Source organism: Eurytemora carolleeae, unplaced genomic scaffold (genome assembly GCF_000591075.1).
Source record: "Eurytemora carolleeae unplaced genomic scaffold, Eaff_2.0 scaffold74, whole genome shotgun sequence".
Classification (NCBI taxonomy): Eukaryota; Metazoa; Arthropoda; class Copepoda; order Calanoida; family Temoridae; genus Eurytemora; species Eurytemora carolleeae.
Window position 1 is genome coordinate 43,569 of NW_019396090.1, and position 19,283 is coordinate 62,851.

Here is a 19,283-nt window from a genome sequence, read left to right on the forward strand (position 1 = left end):
CGATCTGAACCATAATATTTTTCGTACAAAATAAATCCATGAAACAAATAAAGACTAAGAATTTGAAAAAGTTTTTTTAATGAATCACAAATTTAAAAAGTTGGATTGAATTCCAGCTGTTCAGTTGTTGATGAGGTTAAAAAAGTTTATTTTTATTTTTTGACATGTCCCCCTTCCCCAAAAATTGTTACTGTGGAAAATGCGTCCTCTATTTGAAATGGCTTCAAGTGATAATTTTAAATCCATGTTTGAGGTCAAAATATGCGTTTTAGAATCATTGATGATAATGGCGGCGTCAGGCCTCAGAAATCCATTTCTTTGGTAAAAAAATGTCTATTAATAATTCTGAACAAGTTTAGAATGTACTTTTTGCGTACTAGGAATCCACAGATCCCCCCTCTCCCAACCCTGTTCCATATCAAATTTAGGAAGAATTGATTTAATGATATTATTTACCCAAAAAATAATGAATTTCTGAAACCTGAAGCCGCAATGACCATCTTAAGTCCAACAAATTAGTCACAATGCATTTTCTGGACCTCAAAATGGATTTATTGAGTAAAATAAACATTCTTTAGACATTTCACATCCACATGAAACTCAAATATTTTGCGATATTTTAGTTTTTTGAAGCCGCCATAGTTTTTTCATATTGTTGCTGCCCATTATCTGTGACCCCAGAGGTCCCCCCAAAATATTTAGATATTAGATATTAGATATTAGATATTAGATATTAGATATTACTTATTTTACTCATCCTACTCATCCTACTAATCCTAATGATCCTACTCATCCTACCAATCCTTCTCATTCTTCTCATCCAACTCATCCTACTTATTCTACTCATCCTACTCATCCTAGTAATCCTAATGATTCTACTCATCCTACTCATCCTTCTCATCCTACTCATCCTACTCATCCTACTACTCCTACTCATTCTACTCACTCATCCTACACATCCTACTCATCCTACTCATCCTACACATCCTAATCATCCTATTTGTCCTAAATATCCTACTCCTCCTACTCCTCCTACTCCTCCTGCTCCTCCTACTCACCCTACTCTTCGTTTACTCATTGTAATCATCCTACTCATCCTACTAATCCTAATGATCCTACTCATCCTACTCATCCTACTCATCCTACTCATCCTACTCATCCTACTCATCCTACTCATCCTTCTCATCCTACTCATCCTTCTCATCCTACTCATCCAACTCATCCTACTCATCCTACTTATCCTACTCATCCTACTCATCCGATGTATTTATCGCATTTACCCTACTTATCCTATTCATGAAATCATGATATCCAGTTTATCTTTTAAATCTAGTCTTCTCCGTGAGCATGTCAAACTGAACCCTGAAACATTTTTTTTTGTAATTATTTCAATTATACTTAATTCGCAATTCCTCGTTAGTATTATTATTATTTTCATCATTCAATTCTTTAAACTTCAAGATCTTACAGAAAAATTTAAAAGAGGGATCACATTTTTGTTTTGATAGTCTTTTGAATTAATTATAAATGGTTTTCTTTTCCGAAAATGATTATTTTATAATTTTTTTTTCTCTAATTTCAGAGTAAAATGTAATTTTTTATTCAAATCAATTTATGAATTAAAAGAAACTTAATGAGAGATGTGGATCAAAGAATATAGGTAAGAAGACAGTGAAAAGTGCGAAGCGCTGCACAATTTTTACATAGTTAACAAGAATTATGACTGAGAAACAGGGTATTTTCTTAATATACATACAATTACATTGTATACTCCAATAGTAGTTAATTCAAGTACGAACATTTATGAATTACCAAAATAGACAAACGGCTGAATAAACAATTAAAAATGTCTTTAGTATATTTATGCAAATATGTTTACGTATCATTATTAAATTTACGTAAACCTGAGAACAGAAATTACCTCACACACATATTTGATATTTTACGATATATTTCTTTAGTCCGTTAAACTCACCAGAACTTTTCTTGACTGGACGTGATTTATCAGCGGAGAAATTGTTTGAAATCGCTGCGTAATTTAAGTATTTAGGTTTTACATTGCAAAATTTGTGGTTGTATACATACACTGTAAATACTGACGGATTGCCTTCTTTTTAAAAGTTTTGGTATTAGTTAAAATGTAATTACAGGTTTACAAGGGTTACTTTTCACCAAACAGGTGGCCTGTAAATTTACATAAACATATACATACATATAGTATAAACTACTAAGGAGATTTGAGCCCCCTCCTAGCAATAACTTTAGTTTTTTTTACATCAAATTTTCTTCTCAAATTATTTAACAAAAAATTAAGAAAATCACAAACTTAAATTTGTCAATCCCTTTATCTTTGCAACCCGATTTCTTAGTCCTTTCATATTTCAAACTATGAAATTAATTGGTCAGATAAAAAAGTCTAAGTTTAAAGTTTGCACCATCAGGTTGCATAAATGTAGGGATAAGATAATTTAAGTTTGTAACAAAAATTCTGTGTCTTTTCCTGGTGATTTTAGTAACAGTTTCCGAAATGTACGGAAATGCCGTTTTCGAAAAATACGACCTTGCTTTTACAAGTCAAACAAGAACAACATTGTTTTACGTGTAATCTAATAAATTCATTAATTTGCATTTCCTTTCACACCCTAGTTCTTTGTCCCTAGTCCCTAGTCCCTCTACCAGTATAAATAGTTAAAACAAGAAGTATTCTGCAATTTGTTAAACTCTCTGCGTCAATGGGCAACAAGGGGCGCAAATAATCACATCTCAAATATACAGGGTTATCCAGACTTGAGATATGGGTAAGAAAGAAGGAAATACAAAAGATGGTTCCCTTAAAAGATATGTGTCCAGGCTACTGTTGAAACTACACTGACAGTCCGTGTAGTAAATTCCGTTAATTCATCTCTAAAGTCTCATATTTTGTGCGTAAGGGTGTATGTACGCAAAACCCTTAAACTCTGAAACCCAGCGACATATTTTCCTTGGCGCTTCTTCGTTACATCAAGGTTATATATTGTATTTTTTGCAAGGGTGTGGCTCCACATTATGGAATGAATTCTTTTATATCCAGAATAATGATTATGAAAAAAAGGAATTTCTAAAAGTGGAGAGGATTAAAGGTTTGAAGGTCTGTAAGGGATTGACAACGATATTTTATAAGTGTCTCTTTAGATACACAAATCACTGCCATATGTCTATCTTATTTAAAACTGGAAAGTTTGGCAATTTTCTTCCATGTCTTTGCTGTAGAAGTCTGAAAGTCTACCATCTTTACTCTTGCTTAATTAATAATCAACAGTGCTCTAAATAGACAGTCCCTTTAAAATGATATAAAGAGTTTGAGAGTTAAAGAAAGGGGTTGGAAGGATACTTCATGACAGTTTAAACCATGATTTTGTTCAAAATCAAGGATCCATTGGAGTTGGAGTTTAAACTCGTCATTTTAAAACAACAAGGATCCCATTCTTCTCTCCTCTTTGGATTCTTTCAATTCTATTTATTAAAAAATAAACACTCAGTTGGCTCTCAGAACGGATAAATGATTACTGAGTTGTCTTTTTTGTCGTGTAATTTTTAACCTGAGAGGATAAATTTGACTGTGTTTTCATTTAATAAGTTAAACCAGAAAGGATGAAACATTACTAAGTGTAATCTTAAATTTTAACTCTTTTGGGTTGACACTCGAAATACGATAAAGCTTCCATAGTACCCAGTACCCAACCTCTTAGGGATATTGGTCAGACAATAGTGTTTAGAATCTGTTTTCTCCAAATTGTGAGTAAATTAATTTTCAATATTTGCACTGCAATACGTATTAAATTGTTTCAATATTGTGAAATAAAAGGTAAAATGTGAACTTGTAATATTCTATTTAAAAAAATCTTTAATCACAATATTTCCTTTAAATTTTGTGCACAAACTCTTGTATTTTGATACAATGTTGACTTAAATCTTGAACTCTATATAAAAAATATACTCATTATACAGGATGTCTCTGAAAATGGACAATTTGCGTTTTTGTAACCCTTAATGCGACCAAAAGCTCAGAATTTAGATTCTTAAAAAGGGGAAAAAATAAATATTAGCCCGTTTTTCTGGTTCACCCTGTACAAAATAAAAAATGTAATTCTAGGTTTTTTTCTCTTTGAAGAACGGAATGAATCTTGGAAAACATGGAATATCTGATTAATTTGGTTTAATATTCGCATATTCTAGTTGCTCTTCTGACCCTGTTTTCTTCCAAGGGATGAGTCACCATAATCCTATTCAATCCTCAGTGCATAATTTCATGGGTTGAATATTCACCATTAGCTAGGCGTATACAGGAGAATTTTTAATTTGGATTCAGTTAACACAGAAAAATTCTAATTTATCATTTTTCTTGTCATCATTCTGTCCTTTATTTCTTTTTCTTCTGTTGACTGGCCCCGGTTCTGAAAATTTAAAAAAAATTGTTCGAAACCAGTTTAGACACTCACTAAGGTTTTACCGATTCTTTATTTTTCATTTTAATGATTTTTTTCCCAGCAAATCAACAGTTTCACACATGTGTTAAGATTTCTAAAATAAGTATTTAAAAAAAATTATTGATAACACTTTCCCCCCTTCCCCCCCCCTCTGCCATAAATTTACTCTTTCCCTAATGTTGATTGATCCCTTGCAATGGTCAAATTTTATTCACAAACCCCCCCCCCTTCCCCCACTTTACTACCGGGAATTTGTGGTTTCATGTACAAATTTAAATACTATAGATTAAAATGGTTATTCAATATTATTATAGATCTCCTCTATTCCAACAAGAAGCCCGGGAAAAATTTTGCGTAAATTCCCAGGCTTACGCACACATACGCAGCTTACGCATTAATATTTGCATTTATGGCAACATAATTGTCCAGGAGGGTACAGTGGTTCCTGTAATTATTAATATGTATTTAATAAATGTATCTAATTAATGAATGTTTTATGATTCTGTGAGTTTTATGTTAATTTAAATCCCACGGACATATTTTAGAAAAAGAACGGTTTAAAATAATAATTTTAATGTTTAGACTATTAGATTATTTTAATCTAATTATACGCCATTTCATGTCGAGACCAGGTCAACTTAAAAGTGTCGCCGGATTTTTCATTGGTGCCTACATTTTTGTAACGTAGCTTGTTGCATTTTTATTTTAAATTCATATTTACAAAATATAACAACGATAGAAATAGGGTTGAACTGTGTAAAAAAACCATAAAGTTTCTAAGTTGAACTTTTGAAATTATAATTTTAGTTCTTTAGACTGAAATTAAGATTTGGTTTAGGTTTTGAAAACCATGAAAAATTTAAAATAATAAAAACAATAAAAACGAAATGATAAAACCAAAGTTTCTCAGATTAAGTTTTGAGACATTCTTTTAATTTTCTTTTTGAAATACAATTTTCGATGTGACATATTTGTATGAAGAGCAAACATTTTCGTATATTCTTTATTTGTCAAGAAGAAATAAAATCTCAATTTTTCAACTCTTTGAATGTAGGAAGGAAGGTGGGAGGGGGGGGGGTTTGGGGTTCTCCCCATCTTCCGCCCATGAATCTGATATACATATCTACACTTATATTTCTTGTTTAAAATCAGAATGTCAAATTCATATTCTTGCAATAATTTGAGATTAAAGTGTGTGCTCTGCACTGAACATGTAGACTCAGCTGTACAGTTTAGCATTACAAGGATGTGAGAGGGGGTGGTTAGAGATGAGATGAGACAGAACAAAATAATGGCTTTGTTGAAAATAAAAAATACGAAGGCATTGAATCTATATTTTGGCATTGAAGTAGATTTTTGGTTTTGATGCTGCAAAGAATGAGAGAAGAGAAAAATTTAGAATTCTAAATAGAAATACACAAATAAGGAAAAAATGGTTTACAGCTCATATATATTAGATATTCAGGATATATTGTATAAACTAAAAAGAGATTCATGATATATTGTATAGAGATATTCAGGATATATTGTATAAAGATATCCAGGATATATTGTATAAAGATATTCAGGATATATTGCATAAACTAAAAAGAGATTCATGATATATTGTATAAAGATATTCAGGATATATTGTATAAAGATATTCAGGATATATTGTATAAACAAAAAAGAGATTCATGATATATGGAATGAAGATATCCAGGATAAATTGAATAAAGATATCCTGGATACAAAACTCTTTAGCTCCGAGAGCATTTATTTCTATATTTTTATCTCCAACTTGTTTCCTTATTCAGTTATCCCGGGGCAAAACACGCTCATTAATCTTAGAGGTTTTAAGAAACACAGATGCGTCAACGCTAATGCGTACACGCGTATATAAAAAAAATGTGCGTCCGCAATGTGGTTTGCGTAGGAGCATAGATAATCTACCCCTTGAAGCATAAATATGAATGATTATGAACCAGGGAAATAAAAGAGATTGATTCTAAACTCTGACGGAGGAAAATTATGGAGGTGCGCAGCTTTAAAGATTGATCGTTCAAGAGACCATGCAGAAAACAGTGTGATGCAAAAATAGATTAGAAGATAGACACCGATCCATAGAGTATGAAGATGAGCAGATAGACACAGACCCTTAGAGTATATAGATAAGCAGATAGACACAGATATGTAGAGTATATAAATTAGACGATATTGTCTTTTTGGATAGCTTAACCCTATCTCTTGTGCAGGGGTACTTGAAAACCACGATAAACCCTATCTCTGGTGCAGGGGTACTTGAAAACCACGATAAACCCTATCTCTGGTGCATGGGTACTTGAAAACCTCGATAAACCTCTAAATCCCACGTTTAATGTCCATATATGACACATGTACATTATTGGAAAGCTCTCATGCTCTACTTTTAGAATCTGCAAATGAATTTTCAAATTTGCAAACAATTGAATTTTTTTGGCACAATCCAGTTATCTAGATATAGTCAATGAAGGGTCTGCACTTGAAATTTCGAATATAGTCTCATTAATAAATATTTTTAAGGTTCATCAATTGTCATTTATATCTTGCACAGTCCTTTTCCAAAGGCTGATGAATGAATAAATGAATAAATGAATGAATTAATTTATTACTTAATAGATTATTATACTAGAACCTATACCGTGGAAAATTAAATAGATTTATGAATCGATAGATAAATAAATCTTTTAGGTCATTATGTATTTTGGTTTGGGTTTATAAGCATGGTTAGTTTGTGCTGCTAAAATTAAAAGTGCTCCGGGCAATGTGCATCCCAGCAGCACTGTTCTCACTGCATACATATTTATGACCATATGTATAGTTTTAAATCATTAACCATTCTACAACCTTAGCTTTACAGCTCGGGAAAATTGTTTTTTCTTTCATCTTTGTGTGCTAATGGTGTGAGAGGAGTACTTTTTATCGGGCGCGAAACGTAATATTTTTTTTTTTTTTTTTGTCGGTAATCTTTATCTCCACCGCCATTTCTTAGATGCAGTAGTAATCGTATTCGTTAGTGATAATTTTTAATTGAATTTGTACTTAATTTCTTGCTATATGCTTACTAAATGTTTTATAAAAATGATAATTATATTTTCTTTTAGTTTTCCATAAGTCCGTCTTCTTCATGATGAAAGAAGGAGGAGTGGAGGGAGGAGGACGGATAAACCTAAGAAGGATGGACGTGTTCTCCTGGTTCTCTTGGTTTCTGGTTCTACTCCATGTATTGGTTCCAGTACAGACGGTTATACGGTTCCAAGGAGATGTAAATATAGGTTAGATAACTTAGATAATAGAATAAATATCTATAATATTAGAACATTTAGGTGTTACAAAATAAGATACTGATCATCTTATAATATGTGTTAAAATATGTTAATTCATAGTTATTAATAAAGTGATATTCGAGTTTGAACATGCAGAATACATTTAAGCATGTAATTCTATTTTTTGTTTGTTATTTTATGCATAATACAACCAAATTAAAGATTTAGTGTTAAACAGTCAGTTTTTTATGTAAGTTTTCCGTTTTCATCTAAATTTTTAATTTGTAAATTAAACAAAAAACCTAGACAAGGTTATAAAGTTTTTTAAAGTTAATCTGTTCTCATTTTTTATTAGAACTTGCTTAATCTATGTTTCTTTCATCTAATCATCTAATCCAGAGTCAAAAGTAAAATATAAAATATTGAGGGGGAACTATGTCATCATATTTGTACTTTTCAGTTTTCGATTTGTCCAGATAAAGCTTCTATTCAATGCAGTGTAGAAAATATGATTTTGTTTAAAGTCCTAAAATCTATGAATGCAGTATAGCTGGATGAATTAAGTAGATAAAGAAATGAAAATAGCAGGAAATATACTGGGGATACTCACCTAATTTCAGGAAACCTCACATTATTCATCATTCATAACCTCAACCAGCATAGCAAAGACATTTCGTCACATATTCTCATTATATCACATCAAATATGTGCAAAGACTTAGTTGAACCACTTCTCTTTAGCTTAGCCTCGTGTGCAAGAAAAGTGGTTCAAATTAGTCTACGCGGTTTAACTATTTATCGCTATTAATCCATTACAGAATACACATGATTGTATTGCAGGTGTTCTTGTCGATCTACATGAAAAGGGAAGTGATCAACAATGCGGTCAAATTAATGTGGAGGTATTTTCAGTTTTTACCAATTTTATTCTTTTCCTGAATGTCAAAGTAGTTAATTATATTTTCATTTAATTGCAAAGGAATTGAGTCTTTGGAACAAAATCAAATATTTAAACCACAATATCTTTAGAACACGATGTTGTAAACCTTAGATATTTCAAACTCAGATTACTTGATCTAACATCTAATATCTAAGGTCTGCAACATTTGGTTCCAAAGATATAGTGATTAGAAAATCAGAGTTTGCGGCAAAGACTTAATTCCTTTGGTCATATTTACAAACGGATTAACTTTTTTATTGAAATTTCGTTGATTTATCGATTGAAATTTGTCTTTTTTTCAGTCGGTTCAGCAAATGCTGGCAGCAAAGTGGGCCTTGGAGGTTATTAATAATCAGTCATTACCGCACGAGCTCAGAATAGGTATACATATGTAGTAGGTAGTAGGTGGTAGGTAGTAGGTAGTAGGTGGTAGGTAGTAGGTAATAGGTAGTAGGTAATAGGTAGTAGGTAGTAGGTAGTATAAGGTAGTAGGTAGTAGGTAGTGGTAAAGGTACAGTAGCTTCTCAGAAGAATTGAATAATTATTGTACAAATTGTTACTCTAATTCTTTGTAAAAAAATATATCTTAAATGCCAAGTCATGAGAGGTACAGATTACGGAAGAGAAGGATGAGAGAGGGTTAGCGGTATATTATATAATTCTTTAAATTATGTCGAGTAAGCAAGCTAGCATGCATTCCCATTCAAATTAATAGGAAGAGCACACGATTCATGAACTAATGACAAAACATGTCAGTTTGAAATTCTTTTTCTAAGAAACTGTTTCATTGAAATTCTGTAAAATGTAATTTTTCAATACTTTATGTTTCAAAAATAACCACATGAAAAATAACGCCAACCTTTCAGTTTGAAATTCTTTTTCTGAGAAACTGTTGATACGAATGTTATTAATGTGATATACCTCTTCTTNCAAATCTATCTAAGTATACTTTATAGTCAAGAAGGGGGAGGGGGAATAAAAGTAGAGTTAATAAATAAGACTGTAAACGTTAATTCTAGTTGCCCTTTATTTGTAGAGTGGCATGTCCGATTCACAACTATATTTCTTAGTTTGAGCGAGGATGAGGTAGAATATACATGATCAGACAAAGGGTTAAAAGGTACCTTTGTAAATTAGACATGCCACACTACAAAAAAAGGGTCATTTGGGTCTTTCCGGGCAGTCGTTTTAACGTTATTGAATATACATGAATAGTAGATGGTACAGTAGGTCCCTCAAAACATAAGAGTTAACTGTATTCATTTTATTAAACCCTTTAGGTCTGGGTATCCAAGATGCCTGTTCCCAGCCCCTAGAGAAGGATTTCCTCATTGATCTGGTGGAGGGAGGTCCAGGGTTAAACCATCTTATCGGTAAGTTTATGTGAGGAGTGGGGGGGAATGGGGTGTTGTGCGGGGGGTGTGTGTGTTGATGGATAGATCTTCATTGATACATCTTCTTCACTTCTCCTCTCCAAATATATCTAAGATTGCATCATTTTATTCCTAAATATATTTTTAAAACAGGGTGACGCAAAAAAAGTGTTAATATTGATTTTTAGCCACCAAATCTTTTTTAAATATTACAAAAACAATGAAAAATTATGTACATTGAGTGTTTGTGCAGGATTTCAGGCCCCTGTTAACACTTTTTTTTGGATCACCCTGTATAAATATACATTAGCTGGGTGTAAAGCTTATATACAGCTGAGCTGTCAGGTGTCAGCAGTATACAGCAGTATTGAGGGGTTTACCATATTTTAAACATATTTAGAGAGAAAACATGTGAAATTCTAAACTATCCTGTCAACCAATCAATCAATCAATACATCTTGAATAAATCTTTTTGACTAATTTTTTTCATCCTTTTCGTGATTTCATAATTTTCATGGACCTTTTTAACACTGTTTTGTATTCAAAATATGTTGAAAAAAAAGTTAGACTGGTTTTGAAAAAAGAACCAATGCAAATTTTATTTCTCGCAAAAACTATTCTCTTAGCATTGATCAAAAAGACAAGATAAAAATGTATTTTAAATTAGAATATATATATTTATGTTCTGTTTCTCATAACCTAACACTAAACCCAATAATGTCTCCTTCATGAGTTTTGGAGAACGGACAAATTTGATTCTCTCACTTCAAAACTTATAAGAACATAATCTGGATAGTCGATATTTTCCAGATATCTCCTTAGCATTTTAATTGTTTTGAATCGGAATTTAATCCGACAGAGCGAGAAAAATCTACAAATCTATCTGTTTTGTAATTTTTCCAAAAATCACATTTTTTCCAGGGCTGATTGGAATAGGTTCTACAGATGAAGTTGTATCTGCTGGTTCAGCTCTTAACCCTCTCCATATACCTGTTGTAGCTGTAGATCCTGATATATATGTACAGGTCAGTACAGTGCAACCCTCTATACCTGCAGTAGCTGTAGATTCTGATATATATGTACAGGTCAGTACAGGGTTATGATCCCTTTAAGAAATATTGAAGTATAGGTTATGATCCCTTTAAGCAATATTGAAGTATAGGTTATGATCCCTTTAAGCAATATTGAAGTATAGGTTATGAAAAGGGTTAGGTTTATTATTACTATTATCTTTTTATATATTTAACACACGATTTGAATACGCCAAATGTTAGAAATGATATTAAAAGTATTGATAGTTTATATAAAATATACAAGCACCAATTTAATAATTACATCGGTTAAATTACAGCTAACTCCAATCCGTATGATCTTTTTAATAAGATTACATTTTAGTCTAGAACTTAAATTCAATATTTCAGGAATGTAAACAGATTTGATTTGTGTTTCTTAATCATTAAATCAATCGTATTTGTTTTATTTTTACACAAATTTTCCATTTTTCAAAATATTTATTTTTAAATTGGCTAATATGTTTCACCCACCAATAAGTAAATTTTCATTCACTTTCTGTTTATCTCAATTTTATCCAATGATTTTAATTCTTGAAGATTTTAATCTATTTCTGCCCGAAATTATTATTAGATTAATATGTTCCAGAATAAATTTATAACAATTATGAAATTAATTATTTATTGATGATTTGATTATAATTATATATATATATATATATACTGTATAGGCTGGAGATATGAGTCTGAGTAACTTGTTAACTAAATGATATATATATATATATATATATCGTGTATAGGCTGGAGATATGAGTCTGAGTAACTTGTTAACTACATGATATATATATATTGAGGGGTTTACCATATTTTAAACATATTTAGAGAGAAAACATGTGAAATTCTAAACTATCCTGTCAACTAATCAATCAATCAATACATCTTGAATAAATCTTTTTGANTATATATATATATATATATATCCTGTATAGGCTGGAGATATGAGTCTGAGTAACTTGTTAACTACATGATTTATATATATATATATATATCTTGTATAGGCTGGAGATATGAGTCTGAGTAACTTGTTAACTACAGCTCCAGATCTTGGTGGACAAGCCAGGGTAAATATTCCATCTGTTTAAAGGAATTTCTGCGTAAACGTGTTTTTAATTTCTAAAGGGAGAGTTCTCGAAAGAAAATTTAAGAGTCAAGGCCAGGGGTTGAACATTGTTATGTAAGCCTACCAGAGTGACTCGATGTCCACTACATGTGGGACGGTTTATTTCAAATTTTATTTCAAGTTTTTTTTCATGAAAAGTCCTATGTAGAAAAAGCAACCTTAATTTTTCCTTTAAAATGTTTCTTCTTGGAGGAATTATTCGGGTTGGAATTCTTGAAGGCCAATGCAAATTTTATTATTTTCAAAAATTCTCTTAGCAACGATCAAAAGATGTATACATTAACAGTGATAGAAATGTATTTCAAATTAGTATAATATTTATGTATTTATATTTCACAACATTTTTTGAACTTTTGTAAATAAAGATTCAATTTAAAAAAGCCCTTACCAGGTTGAAGAAATGAAAAAATAAATACTACAAAAACATTTTGTTGTCTAATCTGTGAGATCTATGGTAACCAATGTATGGTTTAGGCGTTGGCGCATATTGGTTATGAGTTGACCGCAAGAAAGATTGCTCTAATTGCTAGTTCCGCTCAATCAGTTACAAGCTTTTTGGCCGAGTCCACCACACTAGGAATCAGGTGGGATTTTATTGCTAAATTTTTAAGGTCGCCATCTTTTATAGTCTTTTTTTCAACCTGTGCATGTTTATTACAATGGCAAAGTAAGATTTTGCAGATTTTTTATTTTACATTTTACATTGGTAGATTTTACATTGGCAGATTTTACATTGGCAGATTTTCATGATTGTTGGAGGTAATTGTTTTGGAACAAACTAGCAAACGGACAGACAAAATAAATGTAGCACTTTTAGTTAGTATTTTAATTTCAAACTTTCTAATAGACCTAATTAACAAATTAATAAAGCAAAGGTTAAAGATGATAAAAGTTTGTGGGTTTGCTGTATTTTGATTAATGAATGTCTTGTCCAGGGTCCCGGAAATACTAGAGCTAGTTCCGAAACAGATCAATATAGGTAAGGATAGACAGTTAGACAGCATGATATCTAAAAAGCCAAACAGCTAGACAGCTAGACAGCTGGAAAGCTAGACAGCTAGGCAGCTAGACAGCTAGACCAGCTTGACAGCTAAACAGCTAGGCAGCTAAAAAGCTAGACAGCTAGACTGATAAGCATCTATAGCCATCTAGACAGGGAGACAGCTTTACAGATATAGAACTTGAAAGCTAGACTGCTAGACAGCTAGACATCTAGCCAGCTAGAAAGCTAGACTCCGAGACAGCTAGAAATCTAGACAGGGAGGCAGCTAGACAGCGAGACTACTAGATACTAGACTACTAGACTACTAGACTACTAGACTACTAGACTACTAGACTACTAGACTACTAGACTACTAGACTACTAGACTACTAGACTACTCTACTAGACTACTAGACTACTAGACTACTAGACTACTAGACTACTAGACTACTAGACTACTATGTATATCTCAGGTCCAGCAGTTGAAGGATTTCTACGAAGCATATCTCGTCCCAACCCTGTTGTCGCAGTTATCCTTGAACCTGCTGATGTGGTCGCTATAGCTGAACACCTCATGCATGTTGACCTACCTAGCAAACCCACCTGGTTAATAGGTCTGTTTAATGTCTAAAGGGTTACCACTAAAATTAATACTTTAATAACATATATCACACTGAGAAAAAAACAAGTATTTGGTTGAAACATAATTTGACAAAGAGAGAAACAACAGCTGAAGGGAACCTGGCTGAAGAAATTTAGTACAGCCTCACGTTTTTGGGTAGCCCGGAACCTACTTTTTTTGGGAAAAGTCTAAACTTTTTAAAAATCAATTTCTGAACTCTCTTAACAATCTTAAAACAAGGCCTATATATACCTACAATACATCTTAAATTAAAATATGTGCACATAAATACCTCTGTATACCCCCCTCTCTTCAACGTTTTTACTTACAATACATCTTAAATTAAAATATGTGCACATAAAGGCATCTAGAATCCCCCCCAAACCCACTTCTATTCTCTCTTCTCTGTGTATTAATGAGAATTTTGCCCATTATATTAAATATAGTTTTCAAGAACAATACACCCTGAAACGATTGTTAACCTTTGTAACAATTAAACCCGAGTACAGATTATCCTTTATTTTTTATATTTATTATCATAGAATTCCCTCTAATAGCTATTATCATTTGTTTTATAAAGTCGTAAATAGGATATATAAAATGTTACGATAAAGAACTAAATTTTTGCCACAAACTAAAATTTTCTGATCTAACTTTGCAACCCGATGGTGTAATTTATTGATATTTTAAACTTGGATTATTTGATCTAACAGAATTTATAGTTTAAAATATTTAAGATCTACGATTTTGAGTTGCAAGATATAGGAATCATAAAATCAGAGTTTGTAGCAATGAACTCAATTTCGTTAGAAAATGTACACAAATATTTAACATTTCAAGAGACTTTTTATGTAATGATTAATGTATATTCTGCTATGTTGTATTGATTGAAAGCAATTTCATACAGCACAAACTGAACAGAAAATGACCAAGATTAATTCCATGCCAGATATTGCGATTCATACACCATCGTACTTATGGTTCGATAAAAAAGTTGACATTACGAGAAAAAAGAGTAGCATCAAATTGATATAAAATTAGAAATAAACCAAAAACATGTTTTTTTTTCAGGATCTTTAGGATTAGAACTGCAGAGATTACAGTCCTGGCGGAAGGTTTTCAGTGGTGGCGGATTCGTGGAGCCGCACCTCCCAGAGCTCAGGAATATTATCAATTAGAGCCGCACAAATTCAGAATCCTCTGAAATCTATTTACATCATATGTCTTGTGCATTTTTTAAACTAAAAAATCATGTTTGACTAATTGTTTTGTCCATTGGCCGCTCAATACAAGAAAACTAATTAAACTATTCTGACAGACATTGATCTATTTACAAATGGTTTTGATATTAAGTTGTTAATTATTAGAAGACAACAAAAGGACAGGGACAACAATTGATACTATTTTGATTCAGAGAGTTCAAGGATTATTTTCTGTCCTCCCTGCAGGTAAAGTTTGTTTAAATTTTTTGCAGTACACTTTTTACGTCACAAAATTAATGCCACATCACTGAGTGCCCCTTTGACTTTCATGGATGAGTTATTACTGAATCTGTTACGTTTGAAAAAAGTGCAGAGCATAATTACTGTAAACTTTATACTACTCTCTGTTTGTTTTAATTTTACGCACAAGTATGACAAGTAAATTGATCCGGTTACATATTTAAAATTCAAAACATATTGTTTTTCTCAGCAGTTCTTTAATAAAAGAAAATGTGATTGAAAACGTATAAGATTCAGTGCAGTTAACATTAATTTAACGTTGTAGGACTATCTCCATTTTGTCTAAATCTTTTAAATCTATTCCCGTCTATAATTGAGTGATTGAGTTGTTTCCAAATATTAAGGTCTTGTTTAAATATGTCTGCTTCTGATGAATATATTTAACTAATCTGTTTCCGTATACACAATAGTTAAATAACTCCTCCTAAAGAGGATTTAGAAGAATACGATGAGAACCAGAAAACTGTGTAATAGTAAGACGACATGAAAGTCAATTGCTGTATATCATTTTACTGCACTATTAAAACTTTTAACTGCAGAGTCATTGAGTTGTTTTTCTTATTCCAGAGTTTCTGGTTCTCGCAGTACTTCAATTTTAAAAGACATCTATGGTGGTAAATAACATAAATTTGGATTTAAAAAAAATTACACAAATAAAGTAATTTAGTTTTGCCACAAACTCGGCTTTTCTAATCCCTATATCTTTGTAACCTGACAGTGTAGTTTTGACTCTTTGACCAAACAGAAATCATAGTTTGAAATTTTTAATGTCTATAACATAAAACATTGGGTAGCAAAGATAAAGTGGTAACAAAATTCTCAAAAAACTCAACTTTTTATTCCTTCAAATATTTCTTGACAATTTTCTTCTTAAAAGTGAAACTTTATTTTTTTAAAATAAAAGTAGAATATCTGTGTTAACAATGAAGAAGTTATTTATTTAATACTTCTGTACTCTGTAACCTAAATCTTAATATTATCATTAACATCATGGCTGTGTACACCTTTCAAATAATTTAATCTTCTCATATGCATACATTTGCAACCTGATAGTGTTAACCTTTTTCGACAAGTAGATATATCAGAATTCGCAGATCTAAATAAAAAGGTCTGCAACGACAGCTTGCACTTTACAGTACGAGGCAAGCAGTCATTTATTGTAGACATTAAAATTTTTCAAAACTAAAAAAAACAATTGTTTTAATTAATTAATTTTTTATTGAATATTTGTTTAGAACCCTGATCCTGAGCTGAGTGAAGTTCTTGAAGAATATATGGCTGAATCTACGGGCTGTATCCCCGGGGTGTCCAGGAAACCTGGTGTATCTAGTGTATCCAGGAAACCAGGAAACGTGTACGGTGTGTCCAGAAAAAGTTTCCTGAGTCCTGGAAACGAGGTTGTATCCTCTGAGATGAAGGGTGGAAAGGGAGTGTCCTGCTCCGATATACCCTTGGCTGAGATGGAACTCAGATATCAGCAGGATCCCAAGGTAAGCAGAATCCCAAGGTAAAACAGGATTCCAAGGTAAAACAGGAGAATCCCAAGGTAAAACAGGATCCCAAGGTAAAACAGGAGGATCCCAAGGTAAAACAGGATTTGTTTTGTAGGGAGCTTCCGCTAACTTTTCCTGTAGGGTGGGAACCATAAAACTGTGGAATGGTAAGACAACTGCCAGAGTATCAGTTAAAAAATATATAATTAGCCAATGAACGTGAAACACAGCAGTTGTGTTATATATGCATACCTGAGTTACAATGATGGAGATCAATGATGGAGATATACTTGAGTTTGTTCTAAAATTTGATAGTTTTCTATTCACATGACATGACGTGACATGTGGATGTATGCAGCAGAGACAAGGAGGAAATTGACAAAATATGTTTTTTTAATAAAGTAAAACCTGATCTTTCTCCTCAGATAAAGGTTAAAAAAGTATAGTTTTCAATCAAGCATGTAAGACGTTGATTGGAGGANGACTCCCTGTATTTCTATATTTACTCCATGTCTAAAGATAACCCGCTGATCCTGCGTTGAATAAGTAGCTCTAAGTGTAATTTCTGCAAGGTCTTCATGTTAATCCGTCATTTTATTAATATTATTATATTATCATTATCATTATTTATAAATACAGAATTCTCAGATCAAGCCTTCAGGGCTTAATACTTCTTACATAGACAAGCATATTATCCTTTAACTGCATATTGTGTACACATATTCTACTGTACAGTGTGTACCTTGTACAATATCAGACAACTGTGTACAGTGTACAGTTTCCAGTTATACTAGATTCTCCCTAAAGGAGCTGATTCATTTGGTGGATTGTCCCGGTTTGCATTTTACATATACATAGTCTGTATACGTGTACTGTACTGCTTGAAAGTCAGACCTGTACTTGAAACGTACCGGAGTTTGCAGTACGGTGTAAATGTATGTACAAAGACAAAATAACAATTTGTAATAGTAAAATAATTTGTTCTTTTTCCCAGTCATCCTTTTCCCACTCCATCCCTCTTCACGGTGTTTCCCGAAAAAGTTTCCTGAGTCCTGGAAACGAGGTTGTATCCTCTGAGATGAAGGGTGGAAAGGGAGTGTCCTGCTCCGATATACCCTTGGCTGAGATGGAACTCAGATATCAGCAGGATCCCAAGGTAAGCAGAATCCCAAGGTAAAACAGGATTCCAAAGTAAANCTATGATTCCCCCCCACGAGCCTCTATATTGGTATAAATGGCTTGGGCCCAACATTAACATGATATATTTTGACAATTTTAGTTTGCCGACCATATACCCACATTTAAACCCTTGTCTAATCCTTCAAGTATACGCAAACATGACGCAAACGCAGCATGGTCACACGCAATCCTTTAACTGCCGTCATTCACTTATACGCAGAGCTATGTAACTCTGTTCGCATATTTACGCATTCCTGTACGCAAGTACTCATGATTACTGATGGGTGATCTAGGAATAGTTTTCCATAATATCTGCATAATTATATATATTCAATATACAGTATACAGTATATAGTATAACACTACAGCTTGCACACATGTAGATGTAAAGGACAAGCAAATTCTTGACGCACATTTTATCTACTAAAATATGTACTTTTCAATCATCAATGTTTTCCCAAAATGTTATCACAATTTGCTTGCTCTCAGTTATTGTTGAATTTTTCAGACAAGAATAGATTAACTCAATACCATAATTAAAAAGGTACCAGAGCTGAAAACTTTATATAATGGTGGATATCGAGATCAATACTTGATCCTCTCTTTTATCAAGACTATAATTAAGTATTTAGATTTATTTCTAGAGATCAGAAATTCGCTCTGTAACTTTTGAAAACCTGGTTTTTAATTTTTGTGCATTTCTGGTGTTGATGGTGTGGACATATCAATTGAACTAATGATTGATTGAACGAACGTAAGTTTTGAATTGATGTTTATAAAGATTAACGTTCAAAAAGGCTACGTCCTTAAATGTTATAAAATATGTTTCTTAATAAGTTAATACTAACATGATAAAATTTGTATTTGTTTGAATGCTCTAAAAGCCGGCTTGTGAACAGCTGACTTTATTTCAATCGGATATTAGTCCAATCGAAATAGCATTGTATCTGTAATTGTTATCTATTTTATACTGTAGACGTCTCCGAAAAAGAGGATTAAGAAGAAAATCAAAAGTGTGTAAATTGGATACTCAGATTAAGCGATCGGGATTAAGGACATCCCACTCTAAAGTTTTCAGCTCGGAGCTGAAAACTTTAGGATGGTAGATATTAATGCTTGATTTCCTCTTTTTCCTAATCTCCAGATTATATAATGCTGGTTCTACTCTTCTTCTTAATCTCCTGATTAATTAACCGAACATGATTAAAGGGACCGTATAGGAAAAATGAAAGGGGGTTGAAAGCTATTCACTT

At 32.3% G+C, this 19,283-nt stretch overlaps 1 protein-coding gene across 1 annotated transcript; it reads left to right on the forward strand.

The window, feature by feature from the left end:
* Positions 1-1,580: 1,580 nt before the first annotated feature.
* On the forward strand, positions 1,581-18,553 carry LOC111718402 (uncharacterized). Its single transcript, XM_023493980.1, has 15 exons — positions 1,581-1,660; positions 7,589-7,759; positions 8,590-8,651; positions 8,992-9,070; positions 9,970-10,062; positions 10,984-11,087; positions 12,131-12,193; positions 12,727-12,836; positions 13,188-13,231; positions 13,708-13,848; positions 14,928-15,018; positions 15,271-15,304; positions 16,594-16,848; positions 17,846-18,007; positions 18,539-18,553. The coding sequence occupies exons 2-15, from the start codon at positions 7,612-7,614 to the stop codon at positions 18,551-18,553; spliced, it is 1,401 nt and encodes a 466-aa protein (XP_023349748.1). The 5' UTR covers positions 1,581-1,660; positions 7,589-7,611.
* The last annotated feature ends 730 nt before the right edge of the window (positions 18,554-19,283 follow it).

Bases quoted from the DNA above. Each gene is read 5' to 3' on its own strand.
- LOC111718402 (XM_023493980.1), top strand. From the start codon at position 7,612: ATGATGAAAGAAGGAGGAGTGGAGGGAGGAGGACGGATAAACCTAAGA. The intron at 7,760-8,589 runs GTTAGATAACTT...ATTGTATTGCAG, and splicing joins CCAAGGAGATGTAAATATAG to GTGTTCTTGTCGATCTACAT. The intron at 12,194-12,726 runs GTAAATATTCCA...TGTATGGTTTAG, and splicing joins ATCTTGGTGGACAAGCCAGG to GCGTTGGCGCATATTGGTTA.